We start from the raw sequence: 20,388 nt of genomic DNA, 5'->3' as shown, positions 1-20,388 counted from the left end.
GCAAACCTTCCTGCTTCACAGCTTAAGTCAATCTCTAACAGGGGTTGAAAGAGCTTTGTGGGCAGACTACTCCAAAATGGCTTTCTTCAGGGAAGGTGCAAGAAACCCTGCAGCAGCTGGTACTGTCCACTGCTGGAGACCGCATATTCGGCTAGATAGACTGTTCAACTGACCCAGTCTGGCATTTCTTAAAGGAAAATTTCCCTGGCCAAGTTAGTCTTCAGCAACGCAAGGCCTCTCACTACCACCCCCTCTCTCACCTGAGAACAAGCAGTGTCCACATTCCTTAGTCATCTTTGCTTCAGCTGCCCCAGAAGCTATTCTGAAGTGAGCTGCCAGGGAGACTCAGCTGGCAGCACCTGAAGAGTCGGGGCAGCTCCCTGGGCTCTTTCCCGCCAGAGAAGAAAGCATGACAATACCAGTGAAGAAGAAAGGAAAACATCAAAATTGGCCCCAGCTCCTGTTGCTCATGGAGCTGCTCATCTTTCATAAAGTCAAAGAGGTATGACTCATCCAGCATGCCCTTCTGCTATTGCCTTGGCAGTTGGTCCACAGTGCCCGCGCACTGTTGCACACTTGTCCTATTACTGAGTACAAGGGGGTGGGAGTTTCACATGCAAAACTGCCTTTTCTTTTGTTTTTTCCTTCCCCATCCTTCCATTTAAAAATCTCAGTTCCCTAAGCAGCAGACGTGCTGCTGTGACTACTGACTTTGGGAGACAACACGTGGGACATTCAGTCCCTGGAAGCAACACATGGGATGTAGTTTCATTGGTGTGGCTGTCCACCACGAACACAACAAGAAGTACAGTCCATCAGCCTGGATTCAAAAGGATGTTAAAAAGCCAGTGTATCTATGGGTCACCCTAGATTGAAAGCTCACATACAAATACGATCACACTGAAGTACCTTGAAACATCAAGAGCAGAAAGTGTTTCCTGAACAAGGTGGTAGGGTCCACCTGGGGAGCCAATGCACAAACACTGCATAGTCTGGGGCTCATTCTCTGCTACTCGTTTGGAGAATATTGTGCCCTAAGTTTGATTAAACGCTTCTCACGTTACACTAGTAGACACTAAGCTTGATCATACCATAAGAATCATCACAGGCACACTGAAACCAACAGAACTTGTGCAGTTACCAGTCCTAGCCAATATTCCTTCACTTATCTAGCGTCAGAATGCGGCCAGTAAACTGATTACCAAGGTAATGGCAAGTGTGGCATTTGCTTTCTTCAGGGATATCCGAGATGAATTCCACCACCACCTTTGCAAGAGAAATCCTCCACAGACAGTGCTGCGTGCTCACCATCCAGCTGGTATCAACAGCTCACTGCTGACAGAATGAGAGAGCTGCTGCCATTACCACAAGCTCCCATATCACCAGGCTGGACAAATGGCTACCAGGCTTTGGGCTCCCATGCCACCTTTAATGCCAGCTTAACAGATCCAGGTGTGGCACGGTTCACTGTGCCAAGACCAACCATACCTGGGGCATCCATCCCACTGTGCATCTGTGGAGGATGCTGCACACACACTGGCTGGTTGCTCTTTTTGTGTTGGGCTCCCTATGGGTCTTCCCAAGTTGAACCCTGCTGACTCAGCAGCTGCTGACTGGCTCAAGACCATTTAGGTTTTTCTTCCTTTTAAACCTTGCCTTGCCCATACCAATTGCTATCTATAGAAAGAGTCTGGATGGTAAATGAAAGGCACGTTGGCCCTGCCAACTCATACCAGAGGACTAAGTGAATCTCACAGCCCTTCTCCAATTCAAGAAATTCATTAAAATATTACACAAATTAAATGTATTTGATTGTGTCCACTGAAACCCACTGTAGGGGACAAGCAAAGACCTGTCACTTAAGGCTGGTGGTGAAAGGCTCAGGGAGTCTATGCCTCCTGTTTGAAACAGGTCTGAGTCTCAGCAGGACCAACTCTGCCCTCCAATGTTTTCAAGGAATAACCATCAAGTTTTTATGAGGGGGATTTAGTAGAGGAGACCTTAGAAGCAGTTTGCGTTTGTTTCAACTACCTGCAACATTAGTACCAAACACATTTCATCTCTCTACAGACCTCAACTCTGCTTCATCTGCACCTTCCTTTCCCCTCTCACTAAAATTGTATATTAGGGAAGTCTGGGACCTGAGGACAAGGCAATTGAAATGCAAGATGTTACCAGGCACCAGCTTAAACATACAGGGAAGCGACAGCACATCAGCCGCCACCGGCTCCTTATTCATTTCAAGATACAGTTCCCAAGAGACCTCCTCCTTTACACAGGCTCTCCATGGACCTGTTCCCCTCATCACCAAAGACCTTGCCTCACTATTCCCATCTCCCTGCTTGTCGAAACTTTTCCTCCAGTCTTCTCCACTCTACACACACCGTATCAACCCAAGAGCTTTTTTGCACCTTCCATGATCTAGAACGGGGTTCTCAAACTGGGGGTTGGGACCCCTGAGGGGGATCGTGAGGTTATTACATGGGGGACTGTGAGCTGTCAGCCTTCACCCCAAACTCCGCTTTGCCTTCAGCATTTATAATGGTATTAAATATATAAAAAAGTGTTTTTAATTTATAAGGAGGGTCGCACTCAGAGGCTTGCTGTGTGAAAGGGATCACCAGTACAAAAGTTTGAGAACCACTGATCTAGAACATTTGTAAAACGTATCTGACTATTTGCAACTCATCTAACATCTCTCCCCCCTTTGCTTATAGAAAGTAATTAAGCTAACTCCTCTACAGGGAGTAGGGGGGTAGGTGGAAGGGGAAGAGGCTGTCCTGGTGTTCTTGACCAATACTTGACACCATCCTGTGACATAGGCTACTTTACAGTCCACCTACCTAGGGAGGTGGTTGCATCTCACTGCAAGTGAACTGATTCCTGGCATATGGAGACACAGGTCACTTGTCTTGAAGGCCAGTAATCTCAGATCCTGTCAGTTGTTCCATACCAGAGCCACACTGCTTTAAACACAGACATATGGCAGACCCTATGGCACTCATTGAGATTTTGCTGCGTAGCCATATTTGTAAAGTGAGATCCCTCAGGACAAAGATGTTAGAAAAGATTCTAAATGAACTACAGTAAGGGAAAGGACTGTGCTAAAAGCAGCGAAGTAATACTCAAAAGGGGAATAAGTCTGTATAGTCCTTTGAAAATGGAAAATGAAAAATGAAAATGAAAATCTGACAACTTTTCAGAGTAGGAAGTTGTGGTAAAAAGACAGCTAACATTGCCACCAATAATGCGAAGCAAGAACAGAACTAGACTGCCATCTACAATAACTGAAGGACATTTAGAAGCCTCTTTAATGCTAGCTGAGAAGCAAGAAGATTAGCTTGTGTTCTCTTCTTCCCAAGTGGAAGGCAAACAAATACACCTACATGACAAATTGACCATGTCCCTGCACAGGAGGCCTCAGGAAACAATGAGACAACTCCCACCACCATGTGAAAAATAGAACCAGTGAAGAAGAGAAGCCACCCAATCAACAGGGCACCACAAACAGAGTGGTCCAGCCACAAGGGTTCCAGTTAGCTAAAACCAGCCTTCATGCAGGCCACACTCAGGTTGATTAATAAATAAAAGAGGCCTGATCATTCTCCCACTCACCTCAAATCTCAACTCTTCTAGGCAACCCAAACTGTTTTTCCACCCCCACTACTGAGCCAGACCCAAGGTCCCTAGAACACAGGATCAAACTAATGAAATCCATCTAAAAAACTGGTAGAGCATTATTCTCACACAGGTGTATGTAACCTTCTCCACCACCCACAGGGAGAGGAACTTGCAATCTTTTAACAATGTCTTTCCATTGATTCCCATCTCTTATGCTGTGGTGTATCTTAAACTAGACCTCTTACTAAAGCATACAGGACCTTACCCCAACTCACCAGTAGGAACTCCAGACAAATGGATTAAACCTCAGGGACCAGAGGAAGACAGTTGAACCAACACACACACACAGACACAAAAGCCACACTAAAACAGATTCTTTAAACAGAAAATCAAGAATAGTTGAAGCTGCGTTATTTCAAGAAAGCAAACAAGATGGTTTACTAAAACAAGTTTACAATCCATAAGGTTTGGGGATAAGAAAAAGTGTAAGCCACTCAGAGGTATACAAGATTTAACACCTAACTCTAGCAGCTTCTTGGTCTGGCAGCACGTGAATGAAGTTATGTATTGGTCCAATTTAAAGAAAAACACATGACATCACATCTGAACAGAAAGAAAACTAGAACTAAGCATTCAACCTAACCACCTCAATGCACATTAAAGCTACAGGCAAATTAAAAATGCTGAAGTCTTCTTACTTCCACAAATCCAACTGATTTTAAACAGAGGAGTCAATCCAAAAAGCCAATTTCCACCATCTTGGTATCTACAATTTCAAAAAACAGAAACCCTGCTACATCCTAAATTAATGTATTCAAAATAAATACCTCTTTTGGACAAAAGAAAATATTAAATCAATCTTCTATTGTTTACTGGTATTGAAAATTCTTTACACACACTAACAAAGCAAAGGTCCTGCTTACCTTAAGACTCTCCACTCATGCTACCCAAGAGCCACTTTAAATTCAGACATGCTAAAGATTCCAGTTTCACCCTCAAACAAAAAAACAAGCCTATATGTAAACTAAGGATTTTACACAGATTTTGGCTTCTCATTCTGAACCTGCTGGGGCAGCTGACCAGCAGCGTACGATGAAATCATTTGTCTAATGACTCAAAGGAGCCTGACATATGCAATGCTACAATGTCTTAACTTCCATCTATGCTGAATACAAACCAACATCTATGTCGTAAAATGCATTTCAACACAGCACACACAAAATGGCTGGCTCCCAAGATGAGCATTTCCATACAATGCTATAAAAAGGATAACAACCTAAAAAGGTAATTATGACTTAACGGCTAGGCAGTCAGAAGAGAGATCTGCAAGAACACCGATACCAAACACTAACAAATAACACGCTGCTCTTTGAATCCTGATGCTTCAGCTTGTAAGTTGTCAAGGAATATTACACTCAATTCACATTAGTGTGTAACTTGCAAAGAGATACTATGGTGTGATTGGATATTTGTGGATGGGGGGGAATTTCATGCAACTAAGGAGGAAAAGTAGGCCTATCACGTAGGTTTTATCATTAACAAAAAAATGCATCTCTCTTTAAAAGAAAGACAATCCTAAATCCTCCTTGACAAAGGAAAAATTGCAAGCAAATAAATATTCTTAAATATTCCAAATGCTGAAAGTGAGAAGAGCCATTCATAAATTAGGGATTCAAACTAGGTTTTTATTCATAATTTCATTCAGATTGTGCAAGAGTTAAAAAAATTTAAAAAGACAAACCGTAATGCTAGTTCTCAACAGAATCAGGGAGCTGTCTCTAGATTGCAGCAGACCATAAATTCTTATAGTCATTTCAGCGCAAACTCACTAAACAGTTCCACTGTTTTCCCTTACAAACCAGTTCTTTAGATCTGAATGATCACAGCAAATATAATCACAGCAAATATAAGTACTCACATAAAGGAAACGGTAACATTACGACAGCTCTATTCATTAATGTGCATACATAATTCTCATCTCTCCAACACAAATTCGGGGTCTGTGCAGTACAATGTATCTAGAAAGCAAATTACAAAAAATGAATGCAAAAAAATTGTGGTCAGTAAGAAAAAATTACAACTTCTAAATCAATTCACTGTCTCACATAACAAAATGCCCATCACTGCAACGGAGTATAGGAACTGTACAGCAATTAACACACCACCACCCCAGCCAGAACCCAAAACTGCAACTGTCCAGATGTGTGGAAGCTCAGAACATTCTATAGTTTTGCTGTCATGTGTTTGACTTTTGTACGGTACAAACCCAACTGTGTGTAGCAGATGGCATAAAAAAAAAGTATTTCTACTACCATTTGTCAGGCTCTACCAAGAAAGAGGAGCAGAAGGAGCGAAACGTTAGTATTTGCTCTAGTATCTGACATTTATTTTTCAGGTGTGGTTTTTTTCCTGAAAAGCTAAGTTATTAAAACCAGTTTGGTATTAAAACAGAAACCTTAACTAACTACAGCTGTTAGATACGTCAGGACATTCTGTAGGTTTCCCCACTCAAAATCATTTAAAAATATGAGGCGACAAAAATATAAGCTGCTTCCCTCTTTCCGAAAGCCAAAGGGGGTGGATGGAGGGAAGAAATCTCTTCCTCACAAGGAATGTGGCTATAATTGAACGTTTGGGGTAACTGGCCCTGCAAGGCTGCAGACATTATCCCTTCTCAATGAACTGGTCATTTAAAAATAAAGAGGGGGCAAAGGGGGAGTTTTCCTCTTAACAGTCCTCCTCTAGTTCTACTCCCCATCCGTCAGCCTGAGCAAGCAGAGATGACGCAGGCTGCCTTATATAATAGCCTGTGATTTCCTAGACTGCAGGCCTTCCCTTTGTGCTCTGTATACACTTACACACACGCACACACAGATTCACAGCCCCTGGCACCATGCCAGCACTAACCCTCGTCAGCTGGTTGACTCCATTCACAGAGAGGGGTTGGAGCTGACATGAAAAGAAGGGGGGGGGGAGCTATTACATCAAGCCATCAGCACTACAGACAAAAGAAAAATTTTTATATACCCAAAATAAGCCTTCCCTTGCAGCTTTAGATCAGGGAGAGTCGTATTTAGTAATTCCACAAGAACACCGCACTCTGAACAAGGAACCTGAACAGAGGTGAGGTTTTTTGGGAGGTAGGGGAGGGAATCAGTCCAACAGCAAACACAAGCAACAGTGCAGTTCTCTTTAAATATAATGTAAAAAACATTACATTTAACCTTCCAACTCATGTTAAAGGAGAGAGAAAATAGCCATGATATAATCCATAAAGAGCCTTTTGTCTGTTAAAAAGGACAGTCTAAAGAATACTTACAGGTACAATATCCTGCTGCCTCCTTTAGTTGTCAAGAAAATTAGAGACAGAGAAAAGAAGGGAGGAAGAGAGACAGAAAGAAGAGAAGACAGAGTGAGAAGGGGGAGGGAGGGAAAGAAAGACAGATTTTTTTTATGAGAAGCCCTCTCCGTAGAACATGGGCGGCCCCGCGTGCCATCCCCCTCTAGGGACCTGCAGAAACCCTGTCTCAAAACGGGCACTTCCCTGCCAATCATGCGCTGTACTGTTATATTAAACAAAAGAAAAGGGGGATGCTTACTTTTACCCATGATGCCTAGCGGGGGCAGGGGAAAAAAACCAGTTGCAGCCGGTTTGTAACCTCAGGACATGGAATTATCTCTTAATTTTTTTAAGTCGTTTGTGGTATAAAAGTCAGTTAGCTGCCTCCCCCCTCCCCCCCCAGCAGATTCTGGCATCTTGCCAAACTTTGTCTTCATTCATGAGAGCTCATTTCCTCCAACGCTATTTTAACTGTTTAGTTCCCAAAACAAATTTTAAGGACATTCCATCAATGTGGGGAAGCAATTAATAAAGACGTATCCATAAGAAAGAGAATGCCAATAATCTCATTCTTCTGCATCTCACCAACACACAGGCTTACCTCCCTGGTGTTAGGAGTCAGGGAATAGCCAATGCAGGAAAGATGGGGATTTTTGTAGCATTCCTGAAATCCTTGCGTCAGACATCAAGGCATCAACCCCTTAATTTTTTCCCTCCAATACCAGTAACTTGATTATAACTGGCGTATTCTCTTCCTACAATCAATTTGTTACAGGTGTTTCACAGAGGTGATCAGTTACAGCTCTTGTACATGTTCCAGTCAAAACCAGGTAGATCACCATACCCCACTTTACTCTACCTTCCATGCATGCCACACCATTAACGGAAATGAAACCACTTCTTCACAGCATCCTCACTGTCCTAACAGCAGCTTTATCTCTGACATGCTCACCATGCATTTCACCACACTAGGATTATGACTGATATTTTGTTGGGGTTTGATAACACACTAAGAATGTATCCAAAGGTTCTGACCATGGCATCATATTTTTGTAGGAAAGGTGGTGGTGTGCAAAAAAAAAAAGTTACTTTGTATTCCATCTGGTGTTCATATAATATAATATCTCTTATTCCAATACCTGTGCACATCAGCAGGGCTTGGAAAAAATGTATCCAATCCTTACTAGTCCAAGTCTAAGCACTCAATTTATTGTTCAGGCCAAAAAGCCCCAAAACCCTCCCTCCACCCCACCGCAAGTCAGTTACTTCTACCTACAGAGAGATAAAACAGTGCATGTGCTTACAGTACTCAGGAGTATCTCCCAAGAGCAAGGGAAAATCAAATGAAGTGGTTTTAAGTATAACCTACATGCTTTTTCCCCTGAACCCCCTCCATTTGTCTAGTCTAGTGCCCATCCCCAGATGGTCTGACATGTTCAGGCTGTCCATCCCCAGAGTAGGTCTGGTCTCATATCTTCCCTGACTGGCTGAGCTCAAAGGCTCTGGCCTCCTGCTCTCAGTTTTCCTTATCCATCCTTCACTGGTCAGCCATCCACTACACCCCTGGACACCCCAGACCCATAGTAGTTGGGGCCCCATCTGCACAGTGTCTCCTGCTCATCAGGCCTTCCCATGACTTGAGGTTCCAATGGCAAGATGTTGGGTCTTCCCCTAAAATTTGGGCCTGAAAGCTCGTCTTCCACAAGCTGTTTCCTCTGACTATATCCCCATGAGGCCTAGGTCTTGCCTAATGGACTGGACTCAACACCACTAATCTCTCTCTGGTCTGTTCCCCACAGCAATATTGATCCTTTGGAGCTCTGCTGTACCATTCTGGTATACCCAGTCTTGCTCCTCTTGGACTTCTGCTACATACTACATCTACCTCCAGGCTCTGAGCCATTCCTTAGCCCTCTCACTCAGACTTTCGCACACTGCCAGGGGACGGGTGATGAGGGAGACAGCAGGGCTGAAGAGCACCACTCAAATGCTATAACTAGGAACTGCCACACCTGCACTCCTCAAGCCATTAAAGCAGACAGGGTACCATTCAGCCCCAATCACCCAACTTAATTATGTTTGGGGAGAGTAGGTTTTTCAAGTCCTACACTGATGCATTATAAGTGGGCCAAAATAAAGCAATTTCAAACTACAGATTCCTACAGCTCTATATAGCACAGCATGTGTACATGGCACTTTATAGGTACACAGAAAGGCAAGGTCCCTTCCCCCAGGAGAATTTAGGTCTAGATTATATAGGTGCAATCTAACAACTAAGGATCAGGTGCAAGAGTGGAAGCAGATGGCACCAGAGGCTTGAGGAGAAAAGTCAGATGCAAGTTGTGAAGAGTGATTTGACAGAGGAAAAGAAGGTTTGGTTGGTGCAACAGAGATAAGGCAGATCCATTATTAGGGAATGGTGTGAAATTGGTGGTAACTGAGGAATCTCATGATCATGAGAATTTTGTTCAGTAGTACAGAAAAACCTGCAAAAAATTGCTCAGTAACCATAATGCTGGCTTCCTTCAGCCCAATAAATGCCCATCAGCTCTGGGTCTCTGTACTGAGATCATTTTGAAATATTGCCATGAACTAGAATTAAGACCTATTAAGATGACAATATTCTACACCTATTTGCTGCAAAAATATACTGAACTACTACTAAGAATGCTCAGCTACCATGAGGCAACCCAATTCAAACTAGCTTTTGACAGATGTTCCTAGGAAACATCTGCTGGCAGCTTGAGCCCTTCAAAGCTTTTTGTCCTAGAACTGGGTGTGAATTTAGCAACACTAAACAAACACTAGATAATAAGAGGGTATTAATTTATGTTGCATTTACAACAGAGGCCTATGGAAATCTGTCACTATCAGAATACCCAAAAAGTTCAAATATGATGGGGATGATTACAAACTGATCGTAAATAGCAGACCTTTCTTAAATGTTACCCTGAAGACTTCTGAATTCAAACACTGATGCCACATTGTTGGAAGGTGCAAGTTATTAATTCATTTAGTCTAAATGATAGAATTTGCCTCAGTTAATGTATCTTCAGACATAGGTACTCAATTCCATTGATGTTACAGAGGCTGAGCACCGAATACCTACATAATAGCAGAATTTGGCCCATTATATTTAACTCTTCAGTTACTTGTTATATTGATAAAATACACACTAGCTATATGGAGAATTAACACTAGTATAGCACTTTACATTTTCAAAGCTATACCTGGACTACCTCACACCTGCAAGATTTATAAAATGAGGAACAGACATGTTAAGTGGCTTTCTCCAAGGTCAGTGAGTCAGCAGAAGAGCAAAGAAGAATACCTAAGAGTTCCAACCCCTGCCCTACCCTCTAGAGAGACTGCTGCTCACACTCCAGTTCATGTGCCTTTGAAAGCCAAATCCCTGCACCCGCAGAGAGGCTTCTGATCAATTCTCAAAGAAATTCAGCTAATAAGCAAGAGACTTGCTGCACTTTGGAAATTCATACACAGCTTTCATCCAAATATATTGAATGCTTCAGCACTGAGTGCCTACACACAGACACACACCATTTTATCCCTGATGCAGACACACAATACTGAGCTTGTGCCCCAATTTCATGTCTTGTCTTTTTTTGTTTCAAGTAAACTTATACAGGAGATAAAATGTTCTGTACAAACTTTCATATGAAGTATCACCATATGACCTTAGACCTCACAAGCAAGACTACACTAAGGATACACACATTATCCTACTCTGTTTGTCGTGATCTCTAGTGAAGTTTTCAACCATTATATTGTGTGTGTGTGTTGGTGCATTTGTTGCCCCAGTCTGACCCACTCTAATACCAAACTAAGATACACTTGTGAGCTTTAGAAGTGTGGCGTTGAGTTCTTGTTAAGGAATCAGATTCTGTTCTAAGCTTTGTACAGTGCAATTCTTCTAGAAAGTGACAAGGACAACAACTCATATTTGACCCAGAGATTTAGATGGTTAAAAACCACCAAATATTTATGAAATCTGGGCTGATTAAATTTTTAAAATAATCCTGGAAATATTTCTAATACAGATAGTTTTTACACAAAATCTCCCCTGCATTTACATTCCAGACATTAGAGAATTAAGAAAGTGAAAGTGAAATTCATCAAGAACATGAAACTAACTTAATTTTTCATCACACAAGCACCATATAAAAAGTTGTATTTTTAAAATTTTCCATTTCAATCATTAATGCATTAACAACACAGGCTAAACACTTAAAAACAGCTAATGTTTAAATTCATATGCAGGATTGTTGTCTCTAATATCCTGGGACCAACACAGCTACAAGATGGGTGAAGTAATCTGTTACCTAATACTTATCTATTTCAAATATCCTATATTGGACCAAAGAAGTTCTTCGGTCCAATAACCGATATTACCTCATTCACCTTGTATTTCTAAGGTTTAAATAGACAATATCCTTTTAATTATATATCATTTTCAACTCATTCTGTTATGAACAGGATTAAAGCTCCTACACAATATTAGACAGCTAAAAACTACAGGTTAACCCACTTCTCTGTACCATCTATTAAAAATGGACTGTTCGAGACTGTTTAATTCTAGTAAAATCTAGTCCATTAATGAATGTTTTAGTATGTTCCAAAGCTGATAAAACAGATTACTTCAAAATTTAGCACTACACTCTGTTCAGAAAACACAAATTAAGAATCCAATGTGTCAGTCAAAAAGGAGTAAATTGTTTGTTTATGGTGTTAACGCACAGCAGAAATATCTTGCAAAATAGGATGTTTCATTTTTGGTGGCAAGTTACAAAATTACAATAATCAAAGGTTAACAAGAGCACTATAGTAAATTTGGAGATACTTAGTGCATGTAATTAGTACTACATTTAATTTATTTGTGGAGCAAGCATAAATATGACCGACTTACAAATTACATCTTTTACAAGATTTTGCATGCAAACCACTGAAACCTGCATGAAGTATCCATTCTTCTAAAAATAAACTATTCCACAGTGCACAAATAACCATGTAATCTATAATACAGAGTTACTATCATGTACTTAATCCATGAGGCGCAGAGAATCTGGTAATTACACTAGAGTTCCCATGCCATTCCAAGCATTGGTACCATCTGAGTTAGCCTTATTAAATAACATGGAACAATTTGGTTTACAAAGGGAGAAGTAACTAATTAGTCTGTAATTACATAGTAGTTACCATAGAATGATGACCTAATGAGGTGGTTGTTTAGCCCCAACAAAATGTCACTGCTAATTCTTTTCAGGATGTGAGCACTGAACATGCTACAAACAGCAAGTGATGAAAGGATGCTCAGCTTTAGAAGCAAGGAAAGGAAGTGGCCAAGCACTCGTGTAGACTACACAAGTGAAGGAGGGATAAATAAATAATATGGAGCTGAGGAGTAAGAGAAATCAAGGCTAAAAAAGGAATTCCAACACAGCTGTCAAGCAGTTTGCATTGTGTAGAGTGCTTCAGGATCTTCCGTAAAACTCTGAACAAGCTTTGTTGTATTGCCTGTGGAAGCAAGGCTTCTTCAAAATGTATGAAGGAAATCTCGCTCCTATGAAGAGGGGAGGCTTTCTGAAGGAACACATCTGCTCACTGTAGATGGCTTGGCCAAAAACTGCCTCTGATCATGAAAGTTCATCTACTCAAAGCAGGCAGGTTTCTTTAGACATGTCCATGGGTAAGTGGCAGCAATTTCTCTTCACTCAGGTGAAGGTTTTTTTTAACTTGTCTTTCACTAGGTTCACAATCTAGGAGTCCCTGTTTGGATGCTAGAAATTCAGGAGACACCTAGTTAGCAAATAAGTCCAAGCGTGCTTCCTCTCAACCACCATCTCCAACCATATTTACTTGCCAAAGTGTTTGTAACTTTTCCTTTTGGATGCATGCTAAGTTACCATCCTCCATTCCGTGGTTGCTCCTACACCAATTCCTACAGAACACTCCAAGGTTACCCTTGAAGGCCACTAAGAAAATTCAGGTAATGTCAGATGCTACCTGCTTAACTCGTAGTGTTTCTTGCATGGAGTACATCACACACATCCCACAGACTGCACAAACGTCCGATTCATTTCCAGGTAATGCCTGCCTTGATTTAACACACGCTATATAGTTTGGGGTCATGATTAGGTCTGAGATTGCCCCTCCTCTCCTTAGGCTTAATCTCAACAGTGTAGATGCTCTTGCTGATCATCACTAGACGGGTCCACCTGGGAACTGGGTATTCTCAGTTGAGGGCCTTCAGATCTGAAATTCACTCCCAACAGAGCATGTTTGACCTTCAAGCTTCACCTTCTCACAATGCCCAACACTTTTGAAGCCAGGTGCTTAAAGTTAGTTGACTAAGTACAAGTGGCCTGGTTTGTAGGAATGATAAGAACCCACAAAGTCAGTGGGAGATAAAGGTATTCAGCACCTCTGAAAGCTAACCGGCTGTTACTCAGTGCCTGAACAGAGATTTAAAAACAAATTTAGGCACCTAGCTTTGCAAGTCTCAGCCACAGGCTTCTGTGTGACTGAGTCAGTTGGGAGGGATTCTTTGAGTTGGCATTGTGTCAAGTTCAGTTTTAATTCATGTGATTTTACAGTTTGTGTACCTGAGCCTTGAGGTCATCAGGCTTATTTTGTAAAATGCAAAGCATCTTGCGTTAAATAAGGTCAGACCACTCATACATCTGTTTCCCCATCATCCTCTCACCGTGGCTTGCTCCAAATCACTGATTTACTTCTCTACAGGGCATCATCTTCCCAATCCTGGAGTTCTAAGCCAGTAGTTTCTCCTCCATGTGGTAGACAGTAGTGAATAAAGGGTGTTTACCCTTTGATACTATTGTCCCCTAACCCATACCCCCACCCCCCATCACAATCCAGTCTTCTCTTCACCTCATTTCCTGGTCTGCAGTAGTTGGTAGCAATTGACCCAAAACAGACAGTTTAATAGTAATCGCTACCTTTATACACCAATATTTCTGAAGATGCTTTTATTCTTGTCTGCATTCCTCATCAGTGTCCAGCTCTTTAAATCACTACTTTGAGGTCTCTCGGTGATTCTGCTTCAATCCATTCCTCTACCTCCCATCCAGGACTTCTGAAGATTCTCTATAGCGAGAAGGCAAAAGGTACTGGTAGTCACAGGACCATTCACTTAAACGCATTTTAGGATCCTTTCCTCTGGATGCTTCTATTTCCACTTAGTGAAAGGCCTTTTCATAGTCTACAAGAGTGGTAACAATAACTGGTTCTATGCAGCACTCTTTCCAGAACCTGATTATCTTCAAGTGATCCATGGCTGAGAAATCTCTCCTGAATCATGCTTGCTCTGCTAGGAGATTAAATGCTAGAAGTCCTTGCATTTTCTTCACTTGTGCTTTTTAAAGGATCCTTATATAACTCAAACAGCCAGTGGCAGGAGTCTATAGCGTGAGAGCCTTCATGTTACCTTTCTAATTAGTTATCTGAGGAGTGAAACAGGCAGCTGACCAGAAAGGTATGAAAGGATGGTATTTATGAAATTGCTTTGAGTTATTAATTTAGATTTATTGGGAATCTATCCAAATTTCAAACAAATTAAGATTTGCTGCTGTCACTTTTTCAAAGGCAGAATAAATCATGCACATGTAAGCAATGACAAGACAAGATGTATGGCCTAACATGGCCACTGCACACCAAACCAGAAAGCTGGGCTGAGAGTGCAGTCCCACAACAATCAATAAAGGTGGCTAGGGACTTCATAACATTTGGGACAAGTGCCAGACAAGTCTATTAAATGTAGCCAGGCAGGACAAGGGTTAAAACAGGCACAAGAAAAATGGCAGTCAGGGGTGAAGACACACTGTTGTGTTGAACCTAGCCCTTGGTTGAAGTCTTCTATCATCTACAATAGGCGAGACATGGCAGAAGGTTATTTTAACCAGAAGCATGTTATGAGAAATTAGTGTTGACAGAAATCACAGAACTGACTCTCCCCACAAACACAATATTTGATGTCATTTGAGACATTCATATGAGAGGGGGAAATAAGGGATGTAATTGAAATCAAGTCCTTGATTTTTAAACAGTCAATATTTTAATTTTTCTCCCTCCTGCACTCTCGGTGTGTGGGGGGTGGGGGTGGGGGGTGTAAAATTCTAAGAACTTCTTGTTTGGTGGCGTTCCACAAGCAAAACCAGCTACCTGGCAACAGAATATCTGAGCACTAGTTTGTTAGTGTTGTACACATAAGAAAAGCAACAAACAAAGCAATTTAAAAGCAACATCCTAAAAACAAAACCTCATATCACCAATACATAGCAACGTGGGCACTATTAAGTTTTCATGGTACTTCATTCTAGGTGCTCAGTCCAAGGTTTGGCTCAGAGGACTGGAAGGGAACTTCTAGTCATCAAGTCCTGTCCTTTGCTATCACCAGCAACCCTGTCATAATCCCATTCATAAAAAAGTACTTCCAGGTCCTCTTGAAGCTACCACGTGTAAATTGGGGAGGCCGAGCTGATGAATCCAGGTAGGAGATGTAGCCTCATCCACCTAACAAGACAGGAACCTCTGAATCATTTACATTTTATTTTTTTAGATACAGTGCTTTAGTGTCAGCACATACACCTGGCATGACCAGGCTCATGGAGGTCTCAATTATAGCAGGCTCCCCACACCGAAAGAAGGACATCTTAAACTCAATCTAGCATTTCGTTAGACAATGTAAAAAAACTGCAGGGCTGACACAAGATGATCAAGTTTGCCACAATGGGTGGAATGGGCCATTTATACTGATCTTTGTTCTCTTATCCATGACCAGGCTCATGGAGGTCTCAATTATAGCAGGCTCCCCACACCGAAAGAAGGACATCTTAAACTCAATCTAGCATTTCGTTAGACAATGTAAAAAAACTGCAGGGCTGACACAAGATGATCAAGTTTGCCACAATGGGTGGAATGGGCCATTTATACTGATCTTTGTTCTCTTATGATCCTTTGCTTTCCTGTGCAATATTTGAGTGAATAATTTGACCAAGCATTATAAGGACTGAATCATAGACTTTAAGGTCAGAAGGGACCATTATGATAGTCTAGTCTGACCTCCTGAACAATGCAGGCCACAGAATCTCACCCACCTACTCCTGTAACAAACCTCTAAGCTATGTCTGAGCTATTGAAGTCCTCAAATCGTGGTTTAAAGACTTCGAGATGCAGAGAATCCTCCAGTAAGTGACTCGTGCCCCATGCTGCAGAGGAAAGCGAAAAAACCCCAGGGCCTCTGCCAATCTGCTCTGGAGGAAAATTCCTTCCTGACCCCAAATATGGCGATCAGCTAAACCCTGAGCATGTGGGCAAGACTCACCAGCCAGCCACCCAGGAAAGAATTCTCTGTAGTAACTCAGATCCCACCCCATCTAACATCCCATCGGGCATATCTACTGCTAGTAGTTGAAGATCAATTAATTGCCAAAATTAGGCTACCATATGCATGTGTCTTTCAGAGCAGGTTTTTCCATTCTCACAGTTGGCAGCAACTACCAACTACTCTCTGAAGTAGAAAGGTGAGAGCTCCGTTTCCCTATAAATCTGTACCTTGATGCTAGATATGAGTGAGGCAAGAGGCTTCTAAGATCTTGAGACAGACTATGCACTGCATATAGTCTGAGGGTTGTAGCTCTATTAGTAAAGGCATATTTGAGTAACACCTAGCAAGGAACAGTGCATTTTAGGTTTCAAGAAGTCAGAGTAATTCTCGGAGTCATGGAATCACTAACAAGACTAAAAGAAAAGGAGGACTTGTGGCACCTTAGAGACTAACAAATTTATTTGAGCATAAGCTTTCATGAGCTACAGCTCACTTCATCGGACGCATTCAGTGGAAAATACAGTGGGGAGATTTATATACACAGAGAACATGAAACAATGCGTGTTACCATACACACTAACGAGAGTGATCAGGTAAGGTGAGCTATTACCAGCAGGAGAGCAGGGAGGGAAAAAACCTTTTGTAGTGATAATCAAGGTGGGCCATTTCTAGCAGTTGACAAGAACGTTGGGGGAAGGGGGACGACACACTCTCATTGGAGTCTGTTTTTGAAGTTTTTCTGTTGAAGAACTGTCACTTTTAGGTCTGTAAGCGAGTGACCAAAGAGACTGAAGGGTTCTCCGACTGGTTTTTGAATGTTATAATTCTTGACGTCTGATTTGTGTCCATTTATTCTTTTATGTAGAGACTGTCCCGTTTGGCCAATGTACATGGCAGAGGAGCATTGCTGGCACATGATGGCATATATCACATTGGTAGATGTGCAGGTGAACGAGCCTCTGATAGTGTGGCTGATGTGATTAGGCCCTATGATGGTGAATAGATATGTGGGCACAATTGGCAACGGGCTTTGTTGCAAGGATAGGTTCCTGGGTTAGTGGTTCTGTTGTGTGGTGTGTGGTTGCTGCTGAGTATTTGCTTCAGGTTGGGGGGCTGTCTGTAGGCAAGGACTGGCCTGTCTCCCAAGATCTGTGAGAGTGATGGGTTGTCCTTCAGGATAGGTTGTAGATCTTTGATGATGCGTTGGAGAGGTTTTAGTTGGGGGCTGAAGGTGACGGCTAGTGGCGTTCTGTTATTTTCTTTGTTAGGCCTGTCCTGTAGTAGGTGACTTCTGGGAACTCTTCTGGCTCTGTCAATCTGTTTCTTCACTTCAGCAGGTGGGTACTGTAGTTGTAAGAATGCTTGATAGAGATCTTGTACGTATTTGTCTCTGTCTGAGGGGTTGGAGCAAATGCGGTTGTATCGTAGAGCTTGGCTGTAGACAATGCATTGTGTGGTGTGGTCTGGACGAAAGCTGGAGGCATGTAGGTAGGCATAGTGGTCAGTAGGTTTCCGGTATAGGGTGGTGTTTATGTGACCATTGCTTATTAGCACCGTAGTGTCCAGGAAGTGGATCTCTTGTGTAGACTGGTCCAGGCTGAGGTTGATGGTGGGATGGAAAATTGTTGAAATCATGGTGGAATTCTTCAAGGGCTTCTTTTCCATGGGTCCAGATGATGAAGATGTCACCAATGTAGCACAAGTAGAGTAGGGGATTAGGGGTCGAGAGCTGAGGAAGCGTTGTTCTAAATCAGCCATAAACATGTTAGCATACTGTGGGGCCATGCGGGTACCCATGGCAGTGCTGCTGATTTGAAGGTATACATTGTCCCCAAATGTGAAATAGTTATGGGTGAGGACAAAGTCACAAAGTTCAGCCACCAGGTTTGCCATGACATTATCGGGGATACTGTTCCTGATGGCTTGTAGTTCATCTTTGTGTGGAATGTTTGTGTAGAGGGCTTCTACATCCACAGTGGCTAGGATGGTCTTTTCAGGAAGATCACCGATGGATTGTAGTTGCTTCAGGAAGTCAGTGGTGTCTTGAAGATAGCTGGGAGTGCTGGTAACGTAGGGCCTGAGGAGGGAGTCTACACAGCGAGACAATCCTGCTGTCAGGGTGCCAATGCCTGAGATGATGGGACGTCCAGGATTTCCAGGTTTATGGATCTTGGGTAGCAGACAGAATACCCCAAGATCGGGGTTCCAGGGGTGTGTCTGTGCAGATTTGTTCTTGTGCTTTTTCAGGGAGTTTCTTGAGCAAATGCTGTCGTTTCTTTTGGTAACCCTCAGTGGGATCAGAGGGTAATGGCTTGTAGAAAGTGGTGTTGGAGAGCTGCCTAGCAGCCTCTTGTTCATATTCCGACCTATTCATGACGACGACAGCAGCCCATGCACATCACCAGAAGCACTCTATGTAGAAGTCCAATCTGTTGTTTTGACCTTCAGGAGGAGTCCACCCAGAATCCTTCTTTTTGTAGTCTTGGTAGGAAGGTCTCTGTGGGTTAGTATGTTGTTCAGAGGTGTGTTGGAAATATTCCTTGAGTCGGAGACATTGAAAATAGGATTCTAGGTCACCACAGAACTGTATCATGTTTGTGGGGGTGGGGGGGGAGGAGAGGCCTCAAGATAGGAGAGATTCTTCCGCTGGGCTAAGAGTATAGTTGGATAAATTAACAATATTGCTGGGTGGGTTAAGGGAACCACTGTTGTGGCCCCTTGTGACATGTAATAGTTTAGATAGCTTAGTGTCCTTTTTCTTTTGTAGAGAAGCAAAGTATGTGTTGTAAATGGCTTGTCTAGTTTTTGTAAAGTCCAGCCACGAGGAATTTTTATGAGAATATCCAGTTTTGAGAGCTCATTCTTAATCCTTCCCTGTTTGCTGTAGAGGATGTTGATCAGGTGGTTCCGCAGTTTCTTTCAGAGTGTGTGGCACAAGCTGTCAGCATAGTCTGTGTGGTACGTAGATTGTAATGGATTTTTTACCTTCAGTCCTTTTGGTATGATGTCCATCTGTTTGCATTTGGAAAGGAAGATGTCTGCCTGTATCTGTACGAGTTTTTTCATGAAATTGACAGATTTCCACTCCAACAAGGCTGATGCAGTTTCGTAGACTCCTGCAGGCTACTTAGTAAGACCATGACACTTGAAGCCATTGGAAAGCCTTTTTTTATTAAAGCAACACGGATGAGAACAGGGTACATTTCATGAGGGCTCACCTGCTCCCGTGGCTTATTCCTCACCTGAGGTTTCCCTAGGTTATGAATCTTTCACTTCAGCTGTGCAATGCTCTTATCTTCCAGACCAGAGATCCTGAAGCACATTCTCTTCTCTTATTTTAAGTGGGGTTTTGTGGCAGTGTTTATTTACATTAACAGTCCTCAGTTGCAGTCAGAAAATGGTACAGTTTACGATCATTTGGAGAGGCTTTCAACAGAGGTGGGTCACAGTTTTGCTAGGAAAGGTGAGAGAAACTTTCTAAACAGGAAGCCCAAGCTCACATTCAACACAACTTCAAAAACATGCTCTGACCTAATCACAGCACAAGGAAACTGATTATGCAATAACTGGGTGTTACCCCCAAAACAGAATGGAACAGAAGAATGGGGATAAACAGGAACAGGCAGTAAAAAGCAGCTCTGTGTAGGTCAAAGACTTGGGAATGGGAAAAACGAAGGAGTAAATCACAACTGGAATATAACCACCTCACGCAGACTTCAGGTCAATTTGTGTCTGGCATTAGCCACCCTGAAGTTATGAAGTTTCCCAGTAAATAAAATGCAATTAAGGATTTACTGACTTATATATGCCCTTGGACTTGTTCATCTCCTCAGCAATTACACTGTAATGCTAATGGAAACTCCCCACCCCACCAGTTCTTAATATCCAAGACAATTTGGATCTCAAATTAAAAAAATAATGGACTCTGGTTACTAGTCTGTGTTAATGTACCTTACCTGCACAGGAATATTTTTTATGACTATTACCCAATTGAAAAGTTAGGTTACAGCTATGCTATTTGATAGATTCCAAGGCCAGAAGGGATAAGAACAGCCATAATGGGTCA

At 42.2% G+C, this 20,388-nt stretch overlaps 1 protein-coding gene across 2 annotated transcripts in view; it reads right to left on the bottom strand.

Moving 5' to 3' along the window:
- GATAD2B (GATA zinc finger domain containing 2B) overlaps positions 1-20,388 on the bottom strand; it is an 82,892-nt gene that overhangs the window by 48,041 nt on the left and 14,463 nt on the right. The window contains exon 2 of one of the 2 annotated variants that reach the window (XM_077840951.1): positions 5,540-5,639. The exons of the other annotated variant lie outside the window; for it this stretch is intronic. Coding sequence (XP_077697077.1) covers positions 5,540-5,541 — 2 coding nt within the window. The 5' untranslated portion in view covers positions 5,542-5,639. The remainder of the gene's footprint in view (positions 1-5,539; positions 5,640-20,388) is intronic. 2 annotated transcript variants of the gene reach the window in all.

This window comes from Eretmochelys imbricata, chromosome 24 (assembly GCF_965152235.1).
Source record: "Eretmochelys imbricata isolate rEreImb1 chromosome 24, rEreImb1.hap1, whole genome shotgun sequence".
Lineage (NCBI taxonomy): Eukaryota > Metazoa > Chordata > Testudines > Cheloniidae > Eretmochelys > Eretmochelys imbricata.
The sequence above is the reverse complement of the archived record's forward strand: the minus strand, read 5'-3'. Positions and strand labels throughout refer to the sequence as shown.